Source organism: Leptosomus discolor, chromosome 17 (genome assembly GCF_034619465.1).
Source record: "Leptosomus discolor isolate bLepDis1 chromosome 17, bLepDis1.hap2, whole genome shotgun sequence".
NCBI lineage: Eukaryota > Metazoa > Chordata > Aves > Leptosomiformes > Leptosomidae > Leptosomus > Leptosomus discolor.
Window position 1 is genome coordinate 11,693,150 of NC_141407.1, and position 25,535 is coordinate 11,718,684.

At 39.2% G+C, this 25,535-nt stretch overlaps 1 protein-coding gene across 1 annotated transcript in view; it reads right to left on the minus strand.

Moving 5' to 3' along the window:
* The window catches only part of LOC104350228 (uncharacterized), a 38,757-nt gene extending 17,351 nt beyond the window's left edge, over positions 1-21,406 (minus strand). The window contains exons 1-9 of the mRNA XM_086474957.1: positions 21,291-21,406; positions 12,975-13,168; positions 11,502-11,698; positions 9,851-9,937; positions 7,739-7,912; positions 6,098-6,246; positions 3,755-3,931; positions 2,713-3,139; positions 2,363-2,525 (exon numbers count right to left, since the gene is read on the minus strand). Coding sequence (XP_086331083.1) covers positions 2,363-2,525; positions 2,713-3,139; positions 3,755-3,931; positions 6,098-6,246; positions 7,739-7,912; positions 9,851-9,937; positions 11,502-11,698; positions 12,975-13,168; positions 21,291-21,406 — 1,684 coding nt within the window. The remainder of the gene's footprint in view (positions 1-2,362; positions 2,526-2,712; positions 3,140-3,754; positions 3,932-6,097; positions 6,247-7,738; positions 7,913-9,850; positions 9,938-11,501; positions 11,699-12,974; positions 13,169-21,290) is intronic.
* Between the last annotated feature and the right edge of the window lie 4,129 nt (positions 21,407-25,535).

Sequence of the window (25,535 nt, forward strand, 5' to 3'; positions counted from 1 at the left end):
TGAAAAGGTTTAAATGCTTCTCAGCATTGGCAAGAAACTTGTCCTAGAGTCTCTGCTACGGCAGAACTCCTCTGAGCAGCACAAAGGGGTTAGGAAGGAGAATTCAGGAAGGATGCGTATGATTTACTTTTTTTTTTTCCTTTCTTTCTCCATTTCTAAAAAGAAAGAGTTTTTCAGGTTATAGGAACTTGCTGTGGCCCAGCTATTAATGGTTCTCTGGAGACTGCTGGCCAATGGAGTATGTACCATTTATTCTTTCTTTGACACACTTTCCACCCTTTTAATTTTGTTACAAGATCTAGCTTTAGCGCTAAGCCTGGCAGAATCTTTTCTTTTTCCTTCTTGTGCTTTTTATACCTTATATCTTTTGCATCCCTATGCTTTTTAAACCATGTATCTCTTCAGGTTTGGGTGATGTCTACAGACCATAACAGAGTGGATAACTCATAGTAAAATGTTGATTTTAAAATTTTCACAACCTGCCTACAAAGCATTTAATATTTTCTAGAACTTTTTCAGCAGTTGAAATTAGCTGCTGAATAAATTCTACTCATTAGACTTGATGAATACTTGCCCAAGTATTTTCCTTGGTAAAATAGGAATTGTATAGATGGGAAACAGGGTCTCATACAGAGAAACAGGTAATAATCAAGTCACAGAAGCTGGTATTTTCACTCATAAGTCAGTTTTTCACCCACTAGATCCCACATTCTTGGGTTAACATATACATTATAGAGTCTTCCAAAATTTTTCATTGGAAATATGAGGACGTTTTTCTTGTCTCACTGATACCTGTTCCCTGTATAGCAGAAATTTATTTTGTCTACAAGACGCCACTAGATAACTTAGCTTTTATTTGCATTTTCTCATACACTGAGCTTGAATTTATTGTGTGGATCTTCTCTCAGAACTCACATTTTTCTCTTGTGCTCAGAAACATACTCAAATTCTCAAAAAATTTTAACCTACTGGCATTTTGGAGCTTCATCTTTTATCCATTAATTTAAGAACTGTGGTTTGCTGCACTTGCAGGAAGATTAATCAGAATTCTCAGGATCAAATTAACTTTTGATCTAAATAATGTCCGTTAGAATACGCATATGCCAAAAATCTCACTGATGGAACTTTTAGGATAAGATGAAGAAATGGATGTAGAATGTCTCAATGAAAAAAGCTGTAAGAGGAGTAAGATCAAAAGGAAGAATGGTGCTATTTGCAAAGCAAAAGAAATAAATTTCCTCAAAGAAACTGCAATAATTTAGTAGATAAAAGTGCTATTACAGGATTCTTTTTATCTGCAACACCACTTTCGTGTCAGTCACTTCCTTTTAACCCTTCAAATTGTTAGTCAATGGATGCAATAATTCCAACAAGTTATCTCCATTTACAGTTCCCAATTAAAACTTTACACGATCACCAAAGTATTTTTTTCCTTATCAATATTCATAAAAATGAAATCATTAAAACTTCAAAATTAACTGCCCCAAATTCTTTACACATGTAACATTTCTTAAAACAGCACTAAGTCATAGAACTCTCTTGGAAAGCCATTTCTGCAATAGAAATCAGAGTAGTCTTTGAAGAACAATTACTCTTGCTCCTTTAATATCTACCACTTCTCATCAAAGTAACTGAAAGATCTTTACATCACTTTATTAGTAAGACCAGAACAAAGTGTTGAACTGCTTCATTAGCTGTGAAAGACTGTTCTAGGTCAGGCCTTTGGCAGAATCATACCTGGAATATGAGAGGGAAGGATCCTGTTCAGAATCATTCAAGACGGCCATTCACAGTCTAAGCTGTTGGCCAGAGAAAGGTCAAGAGGGTTCCTGTGACCCGACTTGTAGCTGTCTCAAAGGCTTCTTATACCAACCCATCTACACCTACATGAATATTCTTGAACTCAATGTAGGAGAGAGACGGAGCACAGTACTCAAAGTGCTAGCTACTCAGCTGTTCCTGACGATCTCTTTTACCTGGCCAGCCCACAAAATTTGAAAAGACTTTGAAGTCAGTCTTAGCATTGATTTCACAAGCATCGCACATGATTTTACACGTCTGCCCTAAGACAACAGCATCATAGCTCAAAGGCACAAGCACACGTTTTGTACAAGAGGAGAAGCTTGGTGCTGCTACTCTACATCATTAAGGACCACAATTAGAGCAACGGAGCCATGCGGTCTCTTTTTATACATGAGTAGAGGGGCACTGAATTAAAAGATGCTTTACAGACAAAAGATGATTTTAGACACAAGGTTGTCTCCTTTGCCTATTGCATGGCAGAAACTACAAACAGAAAATGCATGCAGTGCTCACCCCAGGCTTCCAGATAGGAGTACACTGTTCTTATTAATACACTTACTGAAGTTATGTGCAACTTTTCGATCTAACATGATGTGTTGGTTCACTGAAGGTTCGTTGCCTGAAAATACTGCCATGTCCTGGATCTGGAATTGATCACAGAGTCTGGATATGTCTATTCTTTTCTTGCATGGGTCACATGATCCCCAGACAGATTTTTGAATCTAAAAATACAGGAGTGACAGGGTAAGCAAAAAGCCAAAAGAACAGAGTCACTTTTCTCAATCCAAACGTATAGAAGGGCATCCAGGTTGTTTTGTGGCACAGCTGTGCTTTTTTGATAACTGTGTATATAGTAGAGGCTACAATATTATTTTTTTCTTTAACAGCTGCCACCACTTTCATCCTTACCTTATCGTAAGGAACAACATCCCAGTGAAAGGCTTTGGTTCTCTTTGTCAATGGAGAGAGGCTGCAGGGCTGCAGGAACAGAGGTGGGGCGGGTGGTACCTCTGCCTTACTTATGGGAAGTGGAGGAGATGGTGATGCTGGGGCTGCCTCCTCCTCTGCAGGCTTTGTCTGAGGGCTTGAAAACTTGTTCAGACTGGTTGTTGCAGAACTCACACCAAAGCGGAGGGCTTCCTCTTTCTGTTCATTCAGAGGTACAGTAATATCCTCATAATCCGTTTCAGAGGAGATGCATCCTTGATATCCCCCCTGAGGCAGTGAGGCATCCTTGCACAGTGGACAGTACCTTTCTATGAGAGACACCCATTCATTCTGGAGCTTGCTAATATCCTCCGTCCTGTTATTTTGGAGAGTAAAGGGTATTCGAAACCTGAAATTTAAGAATGTCATATATAAACTCAAGGCAGTGTAAATAACATGCTGACTAATACAGCCACAGATATTTCTTATTTAAGCAGAATGATGTTCGGCAGCTTTACTTGTCAAAGGAGCCCAGTGCTGCTGACTGTGACCTTTTCAGACGGAGTTAATTGCTTACGTGTCTAAGGTTAGAGAGCTGAAGTTTTGCCATATATTGACTTTGTGGTGCAGTTACCTCGTAATTCCTCTTCTCCACCTTGGGGGAAGGTGAACAGTGTGCTATGTCTTACCATGCTTGTTGCAGAAGGTAGTCGGGACCTGTTCACACATCTGTCCTATCAGGCTGAATGATATATCTCTTCACTGGCTCTGGACAGGACAACTAGACAAGTCTTTGTGGGCAGGATTTCAATATATCTTCTCAAATCCACAGTATGGTACTTTTGATTCCTCCCTAAAACACTCATCAAATCACTGCACAGCAACGGGAGAGTTATCTGTATAATTCTAATAGTCTCATTTCTCCACTGTTGTATTTTGTTGTGAGACACTGAGATTCTCTGTTGTTTGGCCTCGTTTTCGGTTGTTCTTCTTTAACAAATTATTAATTACCAACTATACTTACAAATAATTGTGTTCTTTGGTCTGGACTGAAAAGGTACTGCATCCATTCTCCTTGCTGACACTCACATTACCCCCTGACAAATTAATTGTATTTGTTGCAGGGTCTGCGGTCTTGTTCTGTCCTCCCAGACCTATGCAATATAAAGTCAATTCTCCTTCGCGTAGTTGTACCAAGTACCTGAAGGACAAGGAATGGAGATACAGTTCATTCTTCACTGACTACTTATTTACACAAGTTTTGCCTTTGTTAAAGCATTTTCTAATGTCAATCAGTCTCCACATTATTATAACATCTTCTATGGAACAGTCAAAAAGTATCAATACTAAGGCATAAAAACTTTGAGATAAGGGCTTCTTATTCCCATCTGACACATTAGTAAACTGTGATATAAAATATGAACTTCCAGCCTGCCATGCCTAATGAGAGAGCTAAAAGAAGTTCTGACTATCGACTAAAAATCACATAAGTCCTGTAATTTGTTAGCCAGTCTCTGTCCCTCCCACTCCATTTATTCCTCTCATTTGTTTGGGACAGTGGTGTCTTTTGGACAATGAGCTTTTAAAGGAATTCACTATGTGACTGAGCAGCACATAATATGACCAGGCTTCAGAGTTTCTGTGTCTTCCAGGTTTCACTGCCACCAAATCACCACAATATGAGTTAGTGCCCAATCTTATAGTCCAATAACCCTCCCTCTTGGAAATACCTCTGCACATGCTCTACTGCACGAGGAGTGTTCCTGGTCCCCCTCATTCCCACAAGCCACTTGTCAGGAAAGGGTCAAAGTATTCTGCTCTCAAGGACTTTCATCAGAAATGACTGTTCCAAATTTTGTATATTACCTATTTAAATGATAAATTAATCCTGGCAGAAACTGCTTGACCGTACAGAGCTTCTCTTACAGCGGAATCTTCTGCTTCAGTCTCTCCTGTAAGATTCTGCTCTGCTGCTTATATCAAAGGTCCCACATTCAATAGCAAGTGGGGCTTTACTGTATACGTTTTTTATTCTTATTTAAACATTTGCATTCTCATTTTTCTTGAGGGTTACTGTGTTTCTTTATCATTCTGACAGTTCTATCAGACTTTTCTTTTCCTCCACTCCCTATTCAAGGTGTGGCTAGTTGATTAAGATGTTCTATGAGGAATTTAAATAAGTTTAGCTGCTCCAGAAGAATTAAACATAAAATATAAATTGCATTTATTCCCACATAAACAGTCAAAGTGATAAGAATTGTTTAATGGAGCTGGCAGTTATATTGATCTCTCCTTCCTTTAAAGCAGGGACTTATAGTTTAATCGGATCTCCAGATGTTTCCACCATTATTTACTTTGCTAAAAAGAAGAGAGGATTAATATCAAGAAGAAAGCAACAAGGGCTTTGCTTCACAAGATAAACAAAAATCAATTTTTTTTTGTTAACAAACTTGTTAAATGTTGCAAGGTAACAAATCCTGGGACACACTTTAGGGTAGTGCTTACAAGACATACAGTGGTAGCCTTTTAAAAACAATTAAAATCATTTTCTGTGAGCTGTGAAGTCTTTTGAGATAATTGCCCTGTGCAGATAATTACAATGTTAAATTTTATTCGTCAGTTTTTTCCAGAGAGACTTTTTTTCTTCTCTCCTTTGATAGTATAAGAAATTTCCAGAATTTTAGGAGCTGGCTGAGGGGAAGGGTGCGCTGCCTGTAGCATAGATAGAAACTATGCAAAATCGTTGTGGCTGGTTCAGTAATAGAATAAGGGGAAGCAGGAATCATGCTTATCTGTGAGGATTCGGGGGCTGAATGAAATAGTGCTGACAGTCCATGTCCTACTGAATAATGATTCTTGTCTCTGAAACCACCACTCCATTAGGCCACCAAGGCTGGTCAGCCCCACAGGAGGGAAGCTGAGAACACTACGAGAATAAATTATGAATTTTGGGGCAGCCGTTCAGCCAGTGTGAGTCAGTGTTCTCCAACAGGACTCTTACACTCCTTAGCTGCTTTGCCAGTCTTTTTCTTGTTCTCCTTTTCCTTATGACTGAAAATGGAGTAAAAACTGAAGAGGTAAACATAAAGTCCCATCATTAAAATCACTCTGAGCACCGTTACCATTATGTGTTAGTAATGCACATAGCAGGCTCTAACGCACACCAGAAATTCATTTTGTTGGGTACCACTGTTGCACTACCAGTTAATTTCAATGTTTTCTTCTCATGCACATGTGGCATCTAAGTTTTACCTTTAAAAAGCGATTAAATAAGTAACTTGTTATCAGCAAATTAAAATCTTAAAAGCATTTATCAGAAATTTTAACAAAATCCACAACCCAGAGGTCAACAAAGTGCAGTTCGTACTTCACCCATTCAGTGGACGTTAAAGTCTTTTGCTGCAAATCCAGCAGTCCTTCATGTATCACGTCACATTCTGCAGGTCTCCCAGAAAAGGACTCTGCTGTTCTCTTGTATGAATTGCTCTGTATAACTCTGCTCAGAAGGTATGTTATCTATATAATAAGTGGCAGCAGAGAGAGTATATTTTCTGTGTTAATTCCCTTGAATAAGACATTAATAGGTGGATTTTTCAAGTATAAAAATGATAGACAACACTATAAGCAGCAGCCAAATAGGTACAATAAATTGACGTAAAATAAATAGGGTCTTTCTGTGATGCTAAACTACTTAACTGCAATTTGGTTTTATGCCCACATTCTAAAGCTGTCAGTGTAAGGAGAATATAATTTTTTTCTGGAATGGTTACTGTAAAACATAACTTTACTTTTTTAATTCATATACGAAGCAATCTAGGACAAAGTTTCTGTTCAGTTCAGTTCAAGCCAAAGTAGTACCTGATTGATTTAGCTTCAAGTCTCAAGCAAACCCAGCAAAAAAATGAAGGCTTGCCTACAGTTGAAAATGGTGTGGATTAAAGTGGGTGTGAATTTAAAGTATTCTTTTTGTTATACAGGGCCATATGTGAGTGTTCTTACTACAGAATACAGGCACCTTTTCCAGCTTTTCTGCTAAATGTAATGTATTTTGAAAATTAAGCTAATCAATCATGATGTACTGTTCATCTGGAACGAAAGTTTCTGCACATGGAGTGAACCATTAAAATTCACAAGGGATGAATCCCTCTGCAAAAATCCCCTCAAAAATGGGTCACAGCAGAGGTTTGGATGCAAACCCTTCCATGCTTTTTGACAGTTTGTATCTCAATCTAAATCGTGCAGCTGGCTTCAGTGGGATGACACAAGCTCCAAGACTTGCTCACCCCTGAACACACGGGATGTCTGTGTTCAAGTGAAAAGCTAGGGCTAAGGTAACAAATCAAGTTTCTCACGTTTCTGTGTAGAGTCTAATTGCACAAACTACTTGGAATATTAAATTGAACCTAGAACTCCAAATGAAACAGCTCATACTTAGTCTTGCAACACTGAATCATTTAATTAAACAAATATCTAGTTGTACCTAGGCCGTCTTCCTCTGATAATTTTATAATTTCAGTGTATTTTTATGGTAAAAATGGACTACTAGGTCTTCTTCTTTTCACAGCATCTGGATAGCCTCATTTATTTTTCTTAAAAGCATGCATTTTAACAAATAACTTATATATAGAAAAAAAATACTGCTTAGAAAATTTCAGTTCAGATTCAACTGCGCATGTCATCAGTTTTGTTTGGTTGTTTTGGTACAATCTCAGACCACTTACACTCAATGTGTAGCTGAAGAAAGGCACCCACTTTTGTACCACACCTTGAGCTGGCTTTACATCTTCAGTCCTAGTGAACTGTGGCAAAATCCTAAGGCCCAACTTTATCCTGAACTCACATTCCCTTTGTTCTATGTATGAACATACAAGGAACAAAGACATACCTCCTTCTTTGCTTGCACAGCGCACAGCATAACAATTCCCATTTATGATTGGGACCTGCTGGGTACTACCATAACATTAGCTGTTATTTATAGCGATCTGTCTGTGACATTGTAAAAACTTACCTTCCTTTTATCATCAAGAGACACTGCTTCCAGCTCATAATCTTGTCGTCCGTGAAACACAATGCTGAAGCGCCTCCTTTCAGTATCTTCACAGGCTTTGACTTGTGAGAAAGGGAACTGTTTCTTAATAATTCCTTTTTCAATGTTAAAAATGGTCTTTGTGTTGAAATCAATCTGGAAAAAAAAGTTCTTTACTTGACTCCATCGCTTCTCTTCATTGAAAGGGAAGGACAGCATCCCCAATATTACCATGCAAGGGCATTTAGATAAAGGACCGACTTAGAACGTGTATGTATCTTGCCAATGAATAGAACAAAAAATGACATTCCATCATAAGATACTGTTCTGTATTTGTTTTAGTTACAAAACAAACAGATATTCATTGTAACTGTGCTTCCCTATCTCTTTTGATGAATATGCATCAATTTATCACTCTGAAATATTATTTCTTTTAAAATTCTCTTTACTTCTACAACCCAGTGCAAAAATTTCCCATACAGCAGCAGTGGTAGCACAAACTCCTGGCGTGACCATCTCAGCACAGATCCAATCACTAACTGGTTCAGCCTATGCCCCAGTACTAAAATGCAGTGAAGGTGGTTATTTTTATAACAGCCGCTTGTGTGTCAGGAAAAGAGGGTACTATTGAGAGGTTACTTTCCGGTATAAATATTACTGTACTTTGTTTTAGTTCTCATCTAACACAGGTTTCTTGTCTGTACGTGTATATACACATATATGTGTACATATAGGTGAAGGGAGCGGTGATAATAGCCAATAAAGTTAATTTATTGCTGTTCCATTGCAATAATAATTAAAAATTGTTTTCTTCAAAATAAGATTATTATTCTCCCACTGCACAATCTATATTTGCAGTGTTAAAAACTGGTACTGTATCTGTTCTATGTGTCAGTCCCTGCTGAGCAGGAACGGCTTTGTTGATAAAATAAGATGTGAATATTATCTGACTACCCAGCTTCAGTGAACGTGACCCACAGAGGAGACAAACTCAGAAGACTCTCAGATCTCGCCCGAGTTAGATATTTACCTTTGGTTGTAAATGATTCTTGGCAATTTTCATTCCTATAGTGCAGACCACGCCAACCAAATGCTAGCACCGTGGCCTTTCCCTCCGTTCTGTTTATAGCAGGAAATTTCCAAAGCAGAACCATTCTCATTATTATCTCTGACTTTTGAAGGCTGCTGGTAACTAGACAACTGGAATTAAACCACTCCAGATTTCCAGACTGATAACTTCCACATCTAATATAGCTTTCACCATTTTTCCATCAGCTTTCTGTCTAAACAAATAACCTTTAAATTCCAAAAACTGATGGATATTGAGGGAAATAAGGAGATTATACTTTCTACAGTTAAGATGTAGTAGACAAAAACCCACCCTCTAGCATGTGTGACCTGGACTTGCTCATTATCAAATTTTGTCCAAACTGCTGGAAAAATTCAGTGAAATCAAGGTTCGTTGGAAACAACATGAAACCTTTGTCACTGACTTCACGGAGCCAGGAAATCACCATCAGGTGTTATCAACAGAAGTTTGCTTTAGTATTGTGCAAGTTAATAACGTTTTAAGTGTTCAAAATGTCATGAGTTCAAAGAATTCACAGGATAGAGTAACCAGAGGTGCAATGCATAGTCTGCCAAATGAAACTTCTGAGTACCCCCAGGAATATTTCTTCCCAAGGTTTTAGAGAGTGGAGACAAAGTGATGTCCTGTCAAAAGGGACAGATATTTAAATACTCCTACATCACTTGTATGCATTTATTGTTGCTAAATAATAAGAACAACTCCCAAGCAGAACCTATTAGAACAAATCATCTTTGTGACCAATCATGTTTTTTAGAGTTGAAATAACCTTTTAGATCATCAAGTCCACTCTACAGTCCTCCCAGGGACTCAGTAGAGGGAGCTTCAGATATTACCCCTAGAATACTTTTGGAGTAAAATGTAGAAAGTTTGTTCAATATCTTATACTTCTCTGATAGGCTGCTGAACCTCAAGATTTCTTAAGCTATCTCATAATATTTACCAAGCAACCTAAGCATCCTATATTTTTAATATAATGCTTCAAAAGTGAGAGTTTTGAAAGATACCTGCAAAATTCGTTTCTGCCACCGATAGTGTTTGTACTTGTAGATAATGAAGTTAAATTGTGAGCCAGTTAGCAAATCTTGTGAGTCCTGAAAAACAGAACAGAAATCAGAAGTATGTCCAATGCTGTGCTAATTTTTGTCCGCTCAAACCCAAACGTGTTCTCAGGTGAAATCTCCCTCAGTGAACAGCGTTCAAACAATGCTAGAGGCTTTGCAGAACAACTCCACATGGAGACATACGGAAGCATCCTCCTGACTGGATTTTCACAAGCACAAAATTTTCGCAAGCACAAAATACCCACAAGTCCTGCTGAACTAACGAAAAGATCACAGACTGGGATGGAAGGTGAAAAGGAGAGCAGAAAGCAGGAAGACAGGAAGGAGAAGAGCAGAGCCCATGGAATTGTACTGAACACATTTCAAAACACATGAGTACAGGCAGTCTATTAAAAGGGCTAAGTAGCAAAGAACCATAAGGGACTTTAAAGAAAAATATTTAAAGACCCTTGAATGCAGTGCAGTAAAATGGAAGATTTTTGTTCCTTGGTATTATATGAGGGTATGCAATTTGTTATTTGGTCCCTTACAGTAGCTATGCTGTGTGCATGGAAAATGACTAATTGTATAATCTTCAGGAAAATGCAGGGGAGGGAAGGTCATGATCCAGCTATATTAAATTTGATTTAGTTCTAATGATTAGCTATCACAAAAACTTTAATATGGCAGAAGTAGGAAAGAAACCCTTTCTCTTACTCCGAGAACATATTTCCATGTGGTCTTACGTTGCCAAGTTCAATATTTTTGTTGACTGCAGCACTTTGTAAAGCTTGCGTCACTTTTTTATTAGTATTTATTCTTACTTTTCTTCTAATTCTTTCCAGCCAAGAAGTTAATAATCAGTTCAGGAAGTTATTTTTAAAAATTCCAAAAAGCATGAGGTTTATCTCAAAATCTCTACCAGTCCCCGTGGTGCAAAAAAAATTCAGATTGTGTCATTAGCACATCATAAGATTTCAGTGTTTCCTAGAGATGCTGTGATAGGGAGACTGGTTCAAAAATCCAAAGCAGAAGGGGAAATAGATACTGAAAATTTCTCCAAAGATTCCTCTGCTGGCACTTCTGTGGTGATGATCGATAGATTGCAATGAGAGAGATACTAGACAGGGATTACAGAGAGTACATTCTTGTACTCATGCATAATGCTGAGTTGTCAGACCCTCTTTTGGTGACCCCAAGGACAACTCAAGACTAGAAAACCCCTCAGAGATAAAACCCGGCATTTTCCTGAGATGCTTCACGGTATCAGCCCATGGATTTTGCCCTACATTTATTGTTACAGTACAGTACAGTGATGCTGCACTCGGAATAATGAAACTCATATGGATACATCTGATCCAGATTTAAACTACTTAATCCAGGCAATGACATCAGTGTAGCTGTGGTATCTACATGGGATATCCATTACATAGGATACAAGCAGCATCAGCCGTACCTGACATATTTGTTTATGAACTGGAGTGTCTATGTTTGCACAAGTTGGGACTGCATATTTGCAAGCAATACAGACGTGTTCCTAGTGCTCAACCAGGCTTTCCAGAACATGCTCATACATTTGAATATCTTGCAAAATAGATCAAAGGAGTGACCTTACCTTTTCAGCATACACCTCTTTCTGTGCCAAATGCAAAGCTCCTTCAATGCTCACTTCTTTATTTTTCACCATGTTCATAATTTTGAGGATTTTTTCCTGGCTTAACTGGAAAAAAGGTCGATCAAATGTTTTTAGAGACTGTTTTTTCATCTGGCTATTGAGGTTACAGGTGCTTGTGACAGTTACAGCTACAGTATCTACCATAAAATTACAATTTCATACATATTTTATGTTCTATCGATAACCTGCCCAGCAAATATAATCTCCCTTTGAAACCTGGTGAGAGTCTACAAAATATCAAATTTACAGGGGCTTCTACAATATTAGAAGATGGGGTGGTAATATCTGGAGACAGAACTGCCAGGAGGAAAGTTGGGCAAGAAGTGAAAACATCAATTTTGCATGCTTGCCTGTGTCTTACCCTTAGTGTGAAATACTGCATACAGACAACATGAAAGCAAAATCAGGACCATTCAACATTTTCAAGGTGAAGAGGGGTAAAATTAATGTTGGTACCAGGAGGTACAGCTATCTCGTGAACTTATCTAAACACATTAACAATCTGCCATTATACTTCCCCTTTCTTTTACTATGAACTAAACTTACAAACAAATTTATGTTGCTCTTCGGGGAACCAGGTGGAGATTGCAATGCCAAACAGGAATCAAGAAAAGTAAAAAAGGCAAGTGGAGGAACCAGGGACCCAGAACTACAGCTGCTTATGCTATTGGTAAAGCTCTTTCACAGTCTTTGTAGAAGGAATAAACAACCTCCCTTTGAGACAAACCAAAGAGTTCTCTTGTGTGATATCCATTCCTAAACAGTAGCAGAACTGGGAATTTGGAAGGAGTATGTAGGTTTTACCACCAGAGCTCAGGAACTTCTGATTTTTTTATCCAGTAGCATAGCTACAATATTCAATTGGCTACAGCACACAGTGTTTCCTACGCCCCTGAAGAATGACTTCACCACCGGGAGATACCTTACTATCAAATCATCCTTTTCAAATTCTTCCATGTGGGCATCCAGGCAAAGAGGCTACCCCAGGAGCACTGCCTAGGCTGTGCAGGAGCAAGGGGAAGGGGCAGGAGCATTGTCTCGGGGAACAGGGAAGGAGCCTCCCCTGCATCCTTATTCCTGGAGCTGCCAGGAGACTGACACTCAGAGCAAGGCAGCTCAAAGCACCTCAGCATTGCAAGCAAACCTGGATTTGGCTACCCAGAGGACCAGGTCTGCTGCTTGGGAGGAGGAGAGCGTGTAGAAACTGGGGCTCCTGAGAGCTGCCAGTTTTGCCACCTGAGGTTCATGATTGCTGCCCCCAGCAGCAGCCACCAAGGTGCCTCCCAGACCCCTGAGGTGGGCAGGGCAGGGCAGAGCAGGGCAGAGCAGAGCAGAGCAGAGCCAGCAGCAGGGCTGCAGCTGCTTTGCCACCCCCAGCGCCTTCCTGTCCTAACCAGCCGTTGCTTTACCTACGCCCACAGCTCCCCACAGATATAGCAGCTTCTCTGCTAGAAGCCCCAGCAACACAGCCTTGCAGCAGAACAAGATCCTGTCCACGCACCCAAGCACCACAGTCACCGGGCACAAGTCTGATGGGCAAATAACCAGTCACACCACAGAGCTCAGGGACCTGTAAATCCACAGGTTCTCTCTTTTTCCGAGCCACACTACACCGAATGCACTTTAGCTTACCAAATTTCTAACATCTCAACCACAATCAACAGACACATTTTATGTTTTTACAGCCTACAAATAAAACTAGGAGTAAAAGAAGAAGAATTATTTTGTTTCTAAAGCCTTGGAATTTTCAGTGCTAATATAAAGGTAACTTATGGCATAGCTCCCAGCTGCAAATAGTAATGTGAACAGTGAGGAAAGAATGAAAGCAGTCTGATAATTCATTTGCACTTGCTGAGGCACAGAAAGTTCCTACAATGACCTCCACATTCTGTATTTGAATTTTAAATGGCCATATATTTACACCACACATACACTGTATACGATTAGATCTTAACAAGATAATTCCCCACTGAACAGGCTCTGTGTAAGCAAACAAGAATATGGATATATTTGAATTGAAAAATATAGTTGCCTTAGGCTAAGCTCTGCCAGCTTTAAAGTACAAGTTCCTATTTATATAGGATAGCAATTCTTCATAGGAAGTCAGATAGTATTTTTGCAACTGTTGGGCCCTTTCACAAAGAGTATGGTTCAAAGATTTTGCAGCACGATGACAATAATAACATAAAGATGACATCATAGTCTGGTGTCAAAGGCACAATCTAATGAACATGAACAAGAAAAGTATTTATTTCCTTCACAAGTAATTCAACAAGCAAGCTCAAGTCTCATCTGAATCTCAAGATGTCGTCCAGCTACACAATATATCATGCACATCTGCAGGGATGCTTCTCAACAGTGGGCAAGAAAACAAGTTTCAACTTGAAAAATATAAGGCTCTGGTTGTTTTTTTTCTATGATACAGGTGATTTGGGTCACATCCCTGTTCTCGTGCAAGCAGGCTCCTTACTCTGCAGTGCCCCAAGCACTGAGTATTTTAAGGTCTGTCTTTCTGGCCAAATATTCTATCTAGGACCAAGAAACTCTGCCACAGTATCTCTACCAAATCCAAGACATTTTCTTGTAATTGACTGTGTTTCTCTTTTGTATTGCTGAAAATTTTCAAAATGTTTTGATTTTGGTTTTTGCTTTTTACTTGTTATAAAAAAATTGCAGAGGGGAATGCATTTTTGGGTCTATGAAGTATTCGACTCTCTATTCTGCTCACCTTCACCAAAGTCTCCTTTAGACTAGAATGAAACTCTGCTCAAGCCATGAAAACGACAGGGAACATCTCTTAATTTACTTTATAACGTATGAAGAAAAATGTTTGCAAAAGAGAAGCAAATCATTCTGTATATTGCAAATTCAGGAAGGTTCGTTAGTAAGTTCGACTACTGACAGTTAATTCATTCCCCAGAGACCACACAAAAGACAGTGCTTGCTACAGGTTATTTTTAACAGCACCCTGTTGTTTTAATATCTCTGTTAACTCTCTTTCGCTCTGCATGTCTGTAAGCAGGAGGGAAACATTTCAAAATACAAGAGAAGCAAAAAAGGCGCTTTTCAGCTTATGAGAACTGTCAAAATTATTTGTCAGAAGTCTGCTTGGCTCGCTCAGATTGTTGACAGCCACACGTTAGCATGGTATTTTTACTTGCAAACAAGACTTGAGTAACAGATCCTGACCTTTATCATTTTGTATCTGTGGGGCTTTTCTCTCAGCACGTCATAATTTTTGTAATGCTCATTCCTGTGTTTGTTTTGGTTATGGTTTTTTCTTAAAAAGAAACATTTTTTGTCATGTTATCCACCGAAATGCCACTAAGTCAGATCGTGTTACATTGCCTAATAGAATGTGACTGGTGCAACCAAACAGAATGTTTTTATACAAGGTTGGATAATAAAACTTAGAAAAAATTAAATACTTCTATTATAAAGCATGCACATTAAGGAAGTACATGAGATTGTGTTAATAATGCATTCATTTACCTGCCAGGTTAAAGAAGCTGGTTTAATACAGATTAAATTTTCATTACCCACCCAAAATTCAGTATAGCCACGTAAGCGATTTGAAAGAAAAATCAACGCTTACAATTGAAGGAAGACATGGGGCTCCAGGCATTCTCTGTATATCCATTACTCTGCAGGGTATGTTTTTTATATTTTTGGCTTAGACATGGTGCAAAATATGTTTAGTGGCGAGATATGAGGTTTCTAGCTTATTCTTGGGCAGCTGCCAACACAGTACTCTACATGACCCCTTTCAGGGCTTCCTGCCACTCTCCGTTTACCCAGCACACTGTCACAGAAGGCCCTAAGAGGTATGGAAGGCTTTATAGGTAATCTCCATGCTGTGGAAATATTAGTCTAATGACTCCAGAAATGTCCCAGACCTAAGCATCAGCCAAGAAAGAGGGGTTAAAGCCACGTCATCTGAGTCATTTACAGTTGATTGAGCAGAGCAGTGGAAGGCATGCAGAACGTGGGTAAGGATAAGACAAGGATAAGGTCTTCCTGTGCCTCTTCTTTCTGACTCTCGTTCTCTAATACACACTGGTTCACATTCCCCAATCGACCACAGGATTGGTGTGACTGCTTCTCTAGGTGGCAATTCACCTCATGCAAGACCTGTCTTATTATCTGACAACACTTTCTCTCCATTACCTACAAAGGACTTTGAGCTACGTGGCTCTTGCTCAGCTTGTTCTTATTCTGGGGACCATCCTACCTGAATCATAATAATATGACAGCAATCTAATACAAAAAGACTCCTAGAACGAGTGCACGTACACCCGTGGAGATGTAGAGCAAGAAATCTGGCTATCAGTCAGCCATACATATGATCTCAATTATTTCAAATACTGGCACCATTCAGTGAGACATTATTTCAGGTTTACTTAGGTGAGGATCATAGCTAATACGCACCGAGCTCTATCATTTCCTGTGACAACAAAACCAAGTCATGCAGAAATCCTGCTCCCCATACACATGAGGAGAAATTTCTATTCAAGTCTAGTCAAGCTTTTCACTGTTAAACATTCCTTACACTTGTCCTTATTAAACATTAACAGTGTTAAACATTCTCCTCTGCTTGCTGCAAGGAGTAAGAGACAAACCAGCTCCTGGCTGCCGTGGGACCCAGAAGGGAAGGCTGGACTGAGAGGGTTTCTTTCTCATCCTCTGCACTCTACAGTAGCATCTCCCTTTTAGCACTGCTAGGATCAATGCTCCCAGGGACAAGGGAGCTCAATCCAAGAGAAAAGAGCCAAGTAGTGGCTACATCTTGCTTAACAGAGATCGTATGAATTTCTGGGCATGAACCTGACTGGATGCTAGTGCTGTCCACACAAAAAGAAATATGCTATTTTAACATACATGCCTGACATTTTTTATTCAGCATAAGGTCATATTTTCATTCATTTTGCAGTCCAGTTTTGTAAATATACCTTTAAATAATAGAAGAATTTGTTTTCTTTCCAGAATAGCAGGATAAAGCGACTTCTTTAGGTAAAGCCTTCTGGGGATTTTTCTGTTGACTCAGTGCCTTCCAGCTACAGTGCATGACAATTTCTGCAAAGCAACTACAGTGTAGATGTTTAAAAATAAGTGCCAGGATATAATGTAGTGATTGACCTGTGATGGAGTTTCAAGCAGCAACTTCCTTTTTCAAGCAGTGTTTTTAAAGAAAACACACTTTTTTGGTCCTTTTTTTGAGGTGGGTTGTTTGTTGTTTTTTTTTTTAAATCAAAGACATTGGCTTAGTTTACTATGGATATTTGTCTTCCTTACAATGTTATGCTGAACTGCACTCTGCCTGCATGCTGAACATGTCATTTATGTGATTTACATGTTATTTAAGTGATTTTAAAGACAGCAGATATAATCTGGGTTGCCTTAAAAATTCTGGTGTTATCAACTTTCATCTCTTGATGTATTCACTTTTACCAGGTTTGAACTTGGCCCAAAGTGTACTGAGTGCTCCGATATATTTACAGGGGAGTGGCTGTATTCTATGATTGGGGTATCTGAAAAGCCTTCACTTGTAATTTACATGAAATATCAATACAGATGACTGATGTGATGTTTTTATGTGCCAATACCATCTTTTGTAGCCAGTGATAGAGATAGACTAATATTATTTGTCAAACAGAGCTGCTATTCATCAAATAAATTATCCATCTGTAATAATGTTTTCCATTGTTTGTTCAGATCTATATCTGGCTGAATAATATCTGTCAACATTTATTCAAAGAAGAAGGTATTCGTCAAACAGTAGCTTGATTACTTTGAAAACACTGGAAATTCTGCCATTTTTGGTAGGAGCTGAAAGAGCCCAAAGATATTTATTATAATTTTTTTTTAATTGGTATAAAGGTATATAGTGATTAAGTACAACCACCAAAAAAAGTCTCAAAGAGCTAGTCTCAAAATTGTTTAGGAACCTAAAAAGAATCTGATGCTTTGTGACATGTATATAGTATAGCATACAATACAAGGTAGTCTACCTACCTCCGGCTTTGAAAATATCACCATATTGAGCAATCCCAATGCCTAAACATTTCTTAAATTTCCCGCTGAAAAACTGACAAATTGTAGGTCTCACATGAAGTAAATACTTTAGAGTTTCCCTCAATCACCACTTAACAGACCAGCATGGACCCTCCTGCTCTAACAGCACTTGGAACTTGTCAGGAAATGACACTCCAAAAGTAATTACTAGAGTTTCACCATGAAAACTCAAAGGATAAATTGAGTAGTGTTACACAGGAGACCGACTTCATTTCGTACTATTCAGTGTTTTCATTAATGATCTGGTGGTGGACTAGAGATTTTTTCTATTATATTTGCAGACTTCGACACAAAGGTGGAAAGAACTGCAAGCAGATTGCAAGGGGGATTCAAACTCAAAACAAGCTTGACAAAGGAGAGAACCAATAATATACAATTCGACAAGTGGGGAAAAAAAAAATCTTGGAAAATGTTCAGCAGGAATTACTAGTTTCACAAAGACTGGCTGAGGCACGTATTATCTTCAGAAAAAGACTTGGGACTTACAGCAGCTTACAAACTGACACAAGTTAACAGTGTCATGCTGTCGCAATAAAAGCAAATATCCCACTGGGAAGTTACAGCGAGCAGCATAGGCTGCAAAAGAGAAAGGATCTTTCCACTGCCCAGCGCTGGCAAATGCCTCTGCTGGAATAGCGGATGAAGTCTTCCATGACTCCAGAAAAGAGCTGGACATGCTGGAGGAGTCTCGATCAGGACAATGAGAATAAGCAGAGCTTTGGAAAAAACACAACTACAAGGCAAGAGAGGAAGGACTGGGATGTCACAGCCTAGAGAAGGCTGGGGGAGTCACAGTCTTCAAGTACATAAACAGCTGCGGCAAAAAGGAAAGGAGCAGGTTGCTCCCTGTGTGGTAGGTTAGAAAGAAATACAGTTTAAATTACAACAAAAGATATTCAGCTTCAATGTTTGGAAAACAGCGAGGATGACACTAACCCCTGAGCTGCCTAGGGAAGCTTATGGAATCTCCCATTAGTCAGCATCTTTAAGAAGAATTAAACAAAAAGCTTTATGGACACTGTGGGACACAAAAGCTTTGGATGGTGCTTTGATAGATGCCTTTACTAGGTTTGTGCCATACCTAACCTCCTTCTTATTTGATCCATATTTTGCATGCTTGTTTTGCATTTTAATTAAGTCTAAGCCTGAGTGAAAAGAGCAGATGGTTTCACTGCTTTTCAAAGCATCACTTTTAGTGAAAACGGCAGTCAGAGGTTTAAAAAAATTTCAAAAACTTCATCCAGCCTATGAAAATTTATTTCCAATGCAGAGATGCTCCCTGAAAACCTCTCCTTTCAGGAGACCATGTGCTACTTTATCAGAACTGGCGGTACTTGGTTGGGTATTACTCAGCCTCAGCACTACTGTTGTGATGAAGTACCGCAGGGCAAGACCTACAGAGAAACCTTTTGCAGCAAGCCCCACCTCGTAAGAAATACAGTGATTTTTTCCAAATTCTAACACACATTCTAGGTCCTGTTTCATCCAGACTTATACCAAGGACCTGGGCAATCTAAGGCAGGAAAGGAGATGCCCTCAGCTGTGCAGATCTGAGCCTACAGTGCTTCAGTTCTTCAGTACTAATGGATATCAAATATGATCAGCACATTAATGGTCATTCTTATTTCCTCCCCACAACCATTTAGTGCAAGTTGCCTATTGAGTTTATTTAGTACTGACAACTAAAGCTAAGGTGGATGTTTCCAAGGGGTGATCTTGGAGTATAAAGACACGGTTGTACACTTCTACATCTTCAAATAAAAATTCACAGCAGTCTCTGAATAGTGTTTTTACGAATTTTCCACTCACATTTCCTTTATATCTCAGTCCAGTTGCTTACAAATGTAAGTGAGAACTTTGGCTATCTAAAAGCACGATGAATTGCTAAAATTCATGGATTCTGTGCTTTTGCTGCTTCACTTACTTCATGTTAAGCAGGTGCAATATTAAATTAAGTAATCTTAACATGGTATTTGAATTACCTGCTAGCAATTTTCTTCAAATACCTACCAAAATATCTTTGCAGATAGTACTCAAAACAGAAATTAAGACTGCAGAATTTTTATGTATGATAGTGAGTTGTCCACGCCTGAAAAGTGCATAACTGAAGTGAGATTCCTCCATATATATGTATGTACAGAGACCTCATGAACATTAAACAGTGAAACCTTCCCATTTCTCCTCTAGATTGCAATGATTAAAATGTCAACTGCCCCGCTCATGCTAGAAGCACAGCTGATCAGAATGCCACGGTGAATAGACAGGGAAAACATATACAGAAAGGTTTATATTACAATTGGCATGACAAAGGCTGGAGGCAGGCACCTCAATAAAAATGCAGGAGTCCCCAGCATGAACTCGTTTCCAGCTTGAACTAATGGCTTGTGTTTTGAATGGCCAACATGCTCAGTTTTCATTCTTTTGTGTCATGCTTAAACTATTATTAAATCAGGTTTACACCATCTTCTACTGACACTTTGTTTTCCTCCAAACTTTGGCCTCCACAAAGAAAAATTACATTAAAAAATGTAACTAAAAATCTTTTTTTGTGATGCGATGAGATACTGACTTGCTGAACATTGCTGACAGTTGAAATTAGGTGAATGCAATCTGAATGACCCAAATAGAGGCAGTTTACCTTTGAAGTAGCTACTATGGGGAGATTTTCAAAAGCATTCAGGGAGTTTTACACTAGGCACATTCAGTACAAGTGTAAAACTCCCATTGATTTGAGTGCCCTGCCAACATAGAAACGTTCAGTATACGTCCTGAATGTATTAAATGATACTTGGTTTCAAAACAATACTTAAGTATAAATTTACCTAGTAATTTCTTAGGGTATTGAGGTATAACTTAAACACTATGCTACAAAAAGGACTGAAATAGAAGGTGGTTCATACAGAAGTATTTCAGTTTTTTACTAAAATAATAATGCCCTATGCCTTTAGTTACAGTAATTTAAAAAATCCACAGTGATAAGAACTATTGAGGAATATCACGTCTGCTTATTAACATGACAGTCCAATTAATCTTGTGAAGAAACAAAGATTACCAAACTATTTAATAGAGACATCTAATTATTTTGGAGGAAAGCATGCATCTTTCTGTTCACAGGCTTACAACCTCATCTTGTGCCCTAATGTCTTGTAGAAGAAAGATGCATATCAAGAAAGAACTGGGCTGCTGAAATTATTAAATGCTGAACAAGACTCCTTTCATTATATTTGAGGTTTATTAGATCATATTACTTAACATCTGCTAAGTTAAAATTATGAAACGCAATATAAAGAACTCAACACTGATTTCATGCATGTTTAACTGAGAATCCAGGGTCTCCATGAATTTTACATTAATTAGCTGGAACATTCAGTGAACAAACTCTTCATTATGTTCTAATCAAAACACGGTCTGAGAGCTTAAGGAAAAACTCCAATGAGCATCCATCTGCTGTTGTATCATATCTGACCTAACTTTATTTTCCCCAGGATTCTGGTTTGTTAGTAAACATCCTAGCAAAATATTTAGGTAAAAAGGGGCTGTTTCTCCTTCCCACTCTCCTCCTAAACCCTGACAGATTTAGCAGAACATAATCCTTGTCTGTACGAATGTTTTTGTTGTGTTTGTAATACTTCCCTACAAAAGTATACTGCACTTTACCAAACAAGGTCAAATTCCTCAGGATCAGTTAGTGGGACCCAGTGAGCTGGGTCTATATGTCCGTCCTTAAACCCACGAAATAATTCCCCTTCAAAAAGAGGCTTGGCAATATTCATTGTGCTCCCAGTTTCAGGAACTTGGACAATATTGGGAATGAAACAAGACAGATGGAGCTCCAAATGGCTCAGTAGCAGGAAATTTAACTGAGGGATTTCACCTTTGTATAGGTGATGAGGGAAACATACCTCAGGACGTACTTCATCCTTGTCCCACAGGCATTTCTTGTCCTCTTTGTCTAACGGGCTACTTTCCGCTCAGTAGCAGCCTCCCTCGCTCTGTTGATCTTCTCTTATACAAGAAACACATTCCCAAGCTTTGAGCTGTGTTTAGATGGATCAGCAAAAGGTGAACACTGATTCCCACACAGACTGTTCCCATATTGATGCTTCAGTCTGCCCGCAAGTGATTCTGGCTTTAAGTACAGGTGCAGTCTCAAAGTAATCTGCACCGACACAGCATATCTCATCCAGCAGTTCTGCAGAACCCACGAACACCCAGGTTCAAAACACCAGCAGGACCAAAGAAGCTGAACTGTCTCACAAGTTCTCTGCACTGGTTGACATTTCATGTTAACTGCAAGGAGCAGATTGTTCTGAATCCACATCTGTGCTGGGCTGACCAGTCAATATGTATAGTCAAGTCATTAGAAGCCCCAGCAACAGAACATCAGATTTCCAATTTGTAGTCTAACAACAATAGCCCATCTCGGAGGCTACAAGAGCTTTTTCCTGAGGCTGAGTACATGTTCATGAATATACATATCAGAAAATATGGAATCATTTGGCCTTATTTGAATGTAATCGATCCCTTGGTAAATATACAGTGAAAATCTGCTTTAAGCTACCTTGGAAAAGACTGTGGGGGGGGGGTTGCGGAATCAATCACCTAAGAGAGGTGGCCTTTAACAAAAAGTCTAATGAAAATTGTATGGGAAACCCATGAGGATAAAGTACTTTAAAGGTGTTGATTAAAGTAAAGCAGGGTGGCAAAGTAAAAGGTCTGACAACCATTCCACCTTGCACCATGATCTTGTCAGCTCTCAGAAGACTTAGATGAAAAGCCTCAGGAAGACATACAGTCAAGTTTTAAAAGGAGTTCACAAAAAGTTTAAACACACACTTCTCTCAGGTGCAGTTTAGCTTTGCAAGTATTTTGGTGATTGTACAACCTGAGCTTTGTTCTTGTGCTTTATTGCAGGCCTTGGGGAGTGAAAGAAAGGGAAAAGTGACACCATCTGGTTACGGTTTCCTGTTTTCTGATTCTCATTCATGTAAGCCCTTTCTGGTAGCAAACATTTGGTTATTTCCACATCTGTGCTGCCCCTGACCTCGCCAGCAGCACCTGAAGAAATAAAAGCAATGATTCATAAGCTGCAACTTAGGCCTGTGCGTCAGTGCCAAGCAATAAACACGCGAGCTGTAGACAGCAGAGAAAGGGAAAACACTTCCAGACTGGATTTGTGCTTTTGCAACACCACTGTCATCAACAGCTTCTCCAAATAGATCCCAGCACCTCAGCATGCCGTTATACTGCATAGAGCCAGATGGGACCTGCAATTTTATTACACTTCAGGTGCTATTACTCCAGGTGAAGCAACAAATATCTGTCGAGATAAATGACTCAGTCTTTGGATCACCTGTTACGCTGCCCTCCGCAGAAGTCTTCAAAGGCCAAGGAGGTTGATGCTATATGGAGGTAACCAGAGGCAGCAATTTGTCCTGTGCCCCTTTTCCTCTCTGACAAACCAGAGAACAATATAAAGGTTTCACCCTGGTTTATGCAATTGCTCTGGGTTTGTCTAGAGCCTTGCCTAGCAAATCTTTTCAGTGAACATCTCATACTTCTTGGTGAAAAAGGGGAATTGTGCAAACAGGGATGGATTCTCCCCAGCTCTTGTGCTTTGCTAGCCAAGCCAGCCTCAGGAGCTGCCCAGGACTAACTCAGACCACTCCATCACACCTTCTCAGCCTACCCATAACACAATCATTCTTTCTCCTAATTGGTCTTTACTCCAGGTCACACACCAGGGAACCTCCACCAACACGTGCCATCAGCTATCCTAGTTAGAGAGGAGTTTTCCACTGCTTAATTCTCCAGATAACAGACTTCCAAACATGCAAGTATTGAAACAAGCAGAATGCTACAACAACAATATATCTGGCAGGCAGTCTCAGACAAATTCAATAGCGCTGCAAGCTGATGTATATTCAATGCTGGCATATCAATCACTTCAAATTCCAGTATGATTATCAAAAGACTGCATTTGCCTATAATATAAACCACTTTTTTCCCCTCCAATTACCTTATGGAAATTTTTAGTGCAGGTAATACATAGTATTAATAAATCCTCTCTAGCATGGCAATAGAAAGACTGATTTTTCTCTCTTTGTCCTTTTCTTTGTATGAGGAAAACCTCACACATTTCAACTTTCTTAAGAATAAAGCACAGAAAAATATTGTTTCATACACATCTTCTGCAAACACTTTCTGATATATTAGATCAGTCTGAGCTCATATCACATAATAATCAATTACATTAAACAATATACTGCAAATTCCTTGCCAATAAAATACAAAGTCATTTTCAGTTTCTGATATGCCACCTCTTCAGTTACACACAACAAATAGCACTTTCACACAAGCCATAACAGTTTCTGCCTTTACCTGTGAAAAAGTGTCTTGTGTTCTGGTATTATCCATGCCTATGAAAATTCTATTTGTTTCATCAGTATCCCATACGGTTGCAAACTATAGTTTATTCATGAATCACACCTGCTCTTCCACAGCACAGATCTCGTTCTTTCTCTCTGCTTCTCTCTCTCTTATGAAATCTTGCAGCCAATGGCTTTTATTAAGTGTTACTTCCTTTTATGCTGAGAACTGAAAGAAACAATAATGATGCTTTGCTTCCTTATGGCAGCTCTGTGAAAAGACAAAAAAGTAGAAGTTGTTTGCTTGCTTTTCCTGAACTGATATTTATGTTCTAGTGACTTCCCAAAATCACTGAGCCATGAATGCTGAAATTATGATTTACTGCTGTACATTGGATCTGTCTGAACACCCAACATGTTAGTTACCAAAACAAATTTCATACTAAATGTAACAAAGTTTGCCTGAGGAATTACAAATACAATGTTCAATTTTCACAGCAATATTTTTATGCACAGCAGCAATCTTTAACATATGTCTTCAAACTCCAGCATGAATACGTGCATATGAAAGCACAAAGGCACCTGCAGGTTAATGTACAAGAACCCTGTAAAGATAGACAGCATTTTAAACTCTGACTTTGCTATTTGTATCAGAGGAGAGAGACGAGTGATTAGAAAAGGGAAATTAACAGTAAGGCATTCCTGAAATCTAAACCTGGGTCTGACAAAAATAGTTCAGCAGCTACAGAGAATATGTACCTCAGTTTCCCCACCTATATATGGTGACTTCTATTATGACACAAAAACATATCAAAATCAATTCAGAGATTTAAAGTTCTGAATAGACAAGGCTGGAAGGTAGATTCTTCATATTTTGAAATGACTTCTCCTCCAAATAGAGGCAAAAGGGAAAATCAAAAGCCATTAAGTATCTCCTGCAAAGTAAATATTTTTTAAAAGTTATGGGATTTGAAACATTTTGTTCTGATGACAGGTCTACTTCCTCTACTAGCCTAGAAGAAATTTTTAATAGAAGCAACGCAGGGAGAGGAAGCTGAGAAGTTCAGTGCAGAAGAGGTGTCAATGGACCACTCTGGGTGCAACGGCAGGGCTCCCCGGCCCAGCCCCACGTGCCCATGCATCTAAATCCCACCTACTCTTTCAGCTGACATAGTCATGGACCTTCTCCTGAGAAACTCAGCTGATTTATCTGCCAGAGCTCAGCCAAAAGACAGCACTGCAACAGGAAGAGGCAAGTACAGGCAGCCTGAATCCAAGCTGGAAGCCAGAGACAAGCTGTGGAAAGCAGCACGGTGCAGAGTTGGCCGACCATTCCCCTTGTAGGCAGGTCTTCAACATGCCAGAAACAGATTTGAAACTTGTTCCTAAGAGCAAGCTCTGACAGCTGTACAGTATTCACCAGCTTCACAGTCCAGAGCCTTTAAGCTTACACTTGCTAAATACTGTAGATGGACCCAAGAGAGACCATAATAGCAAATGTGTGGGAGGGAAAGGATTAGGAATGAATTCTCCC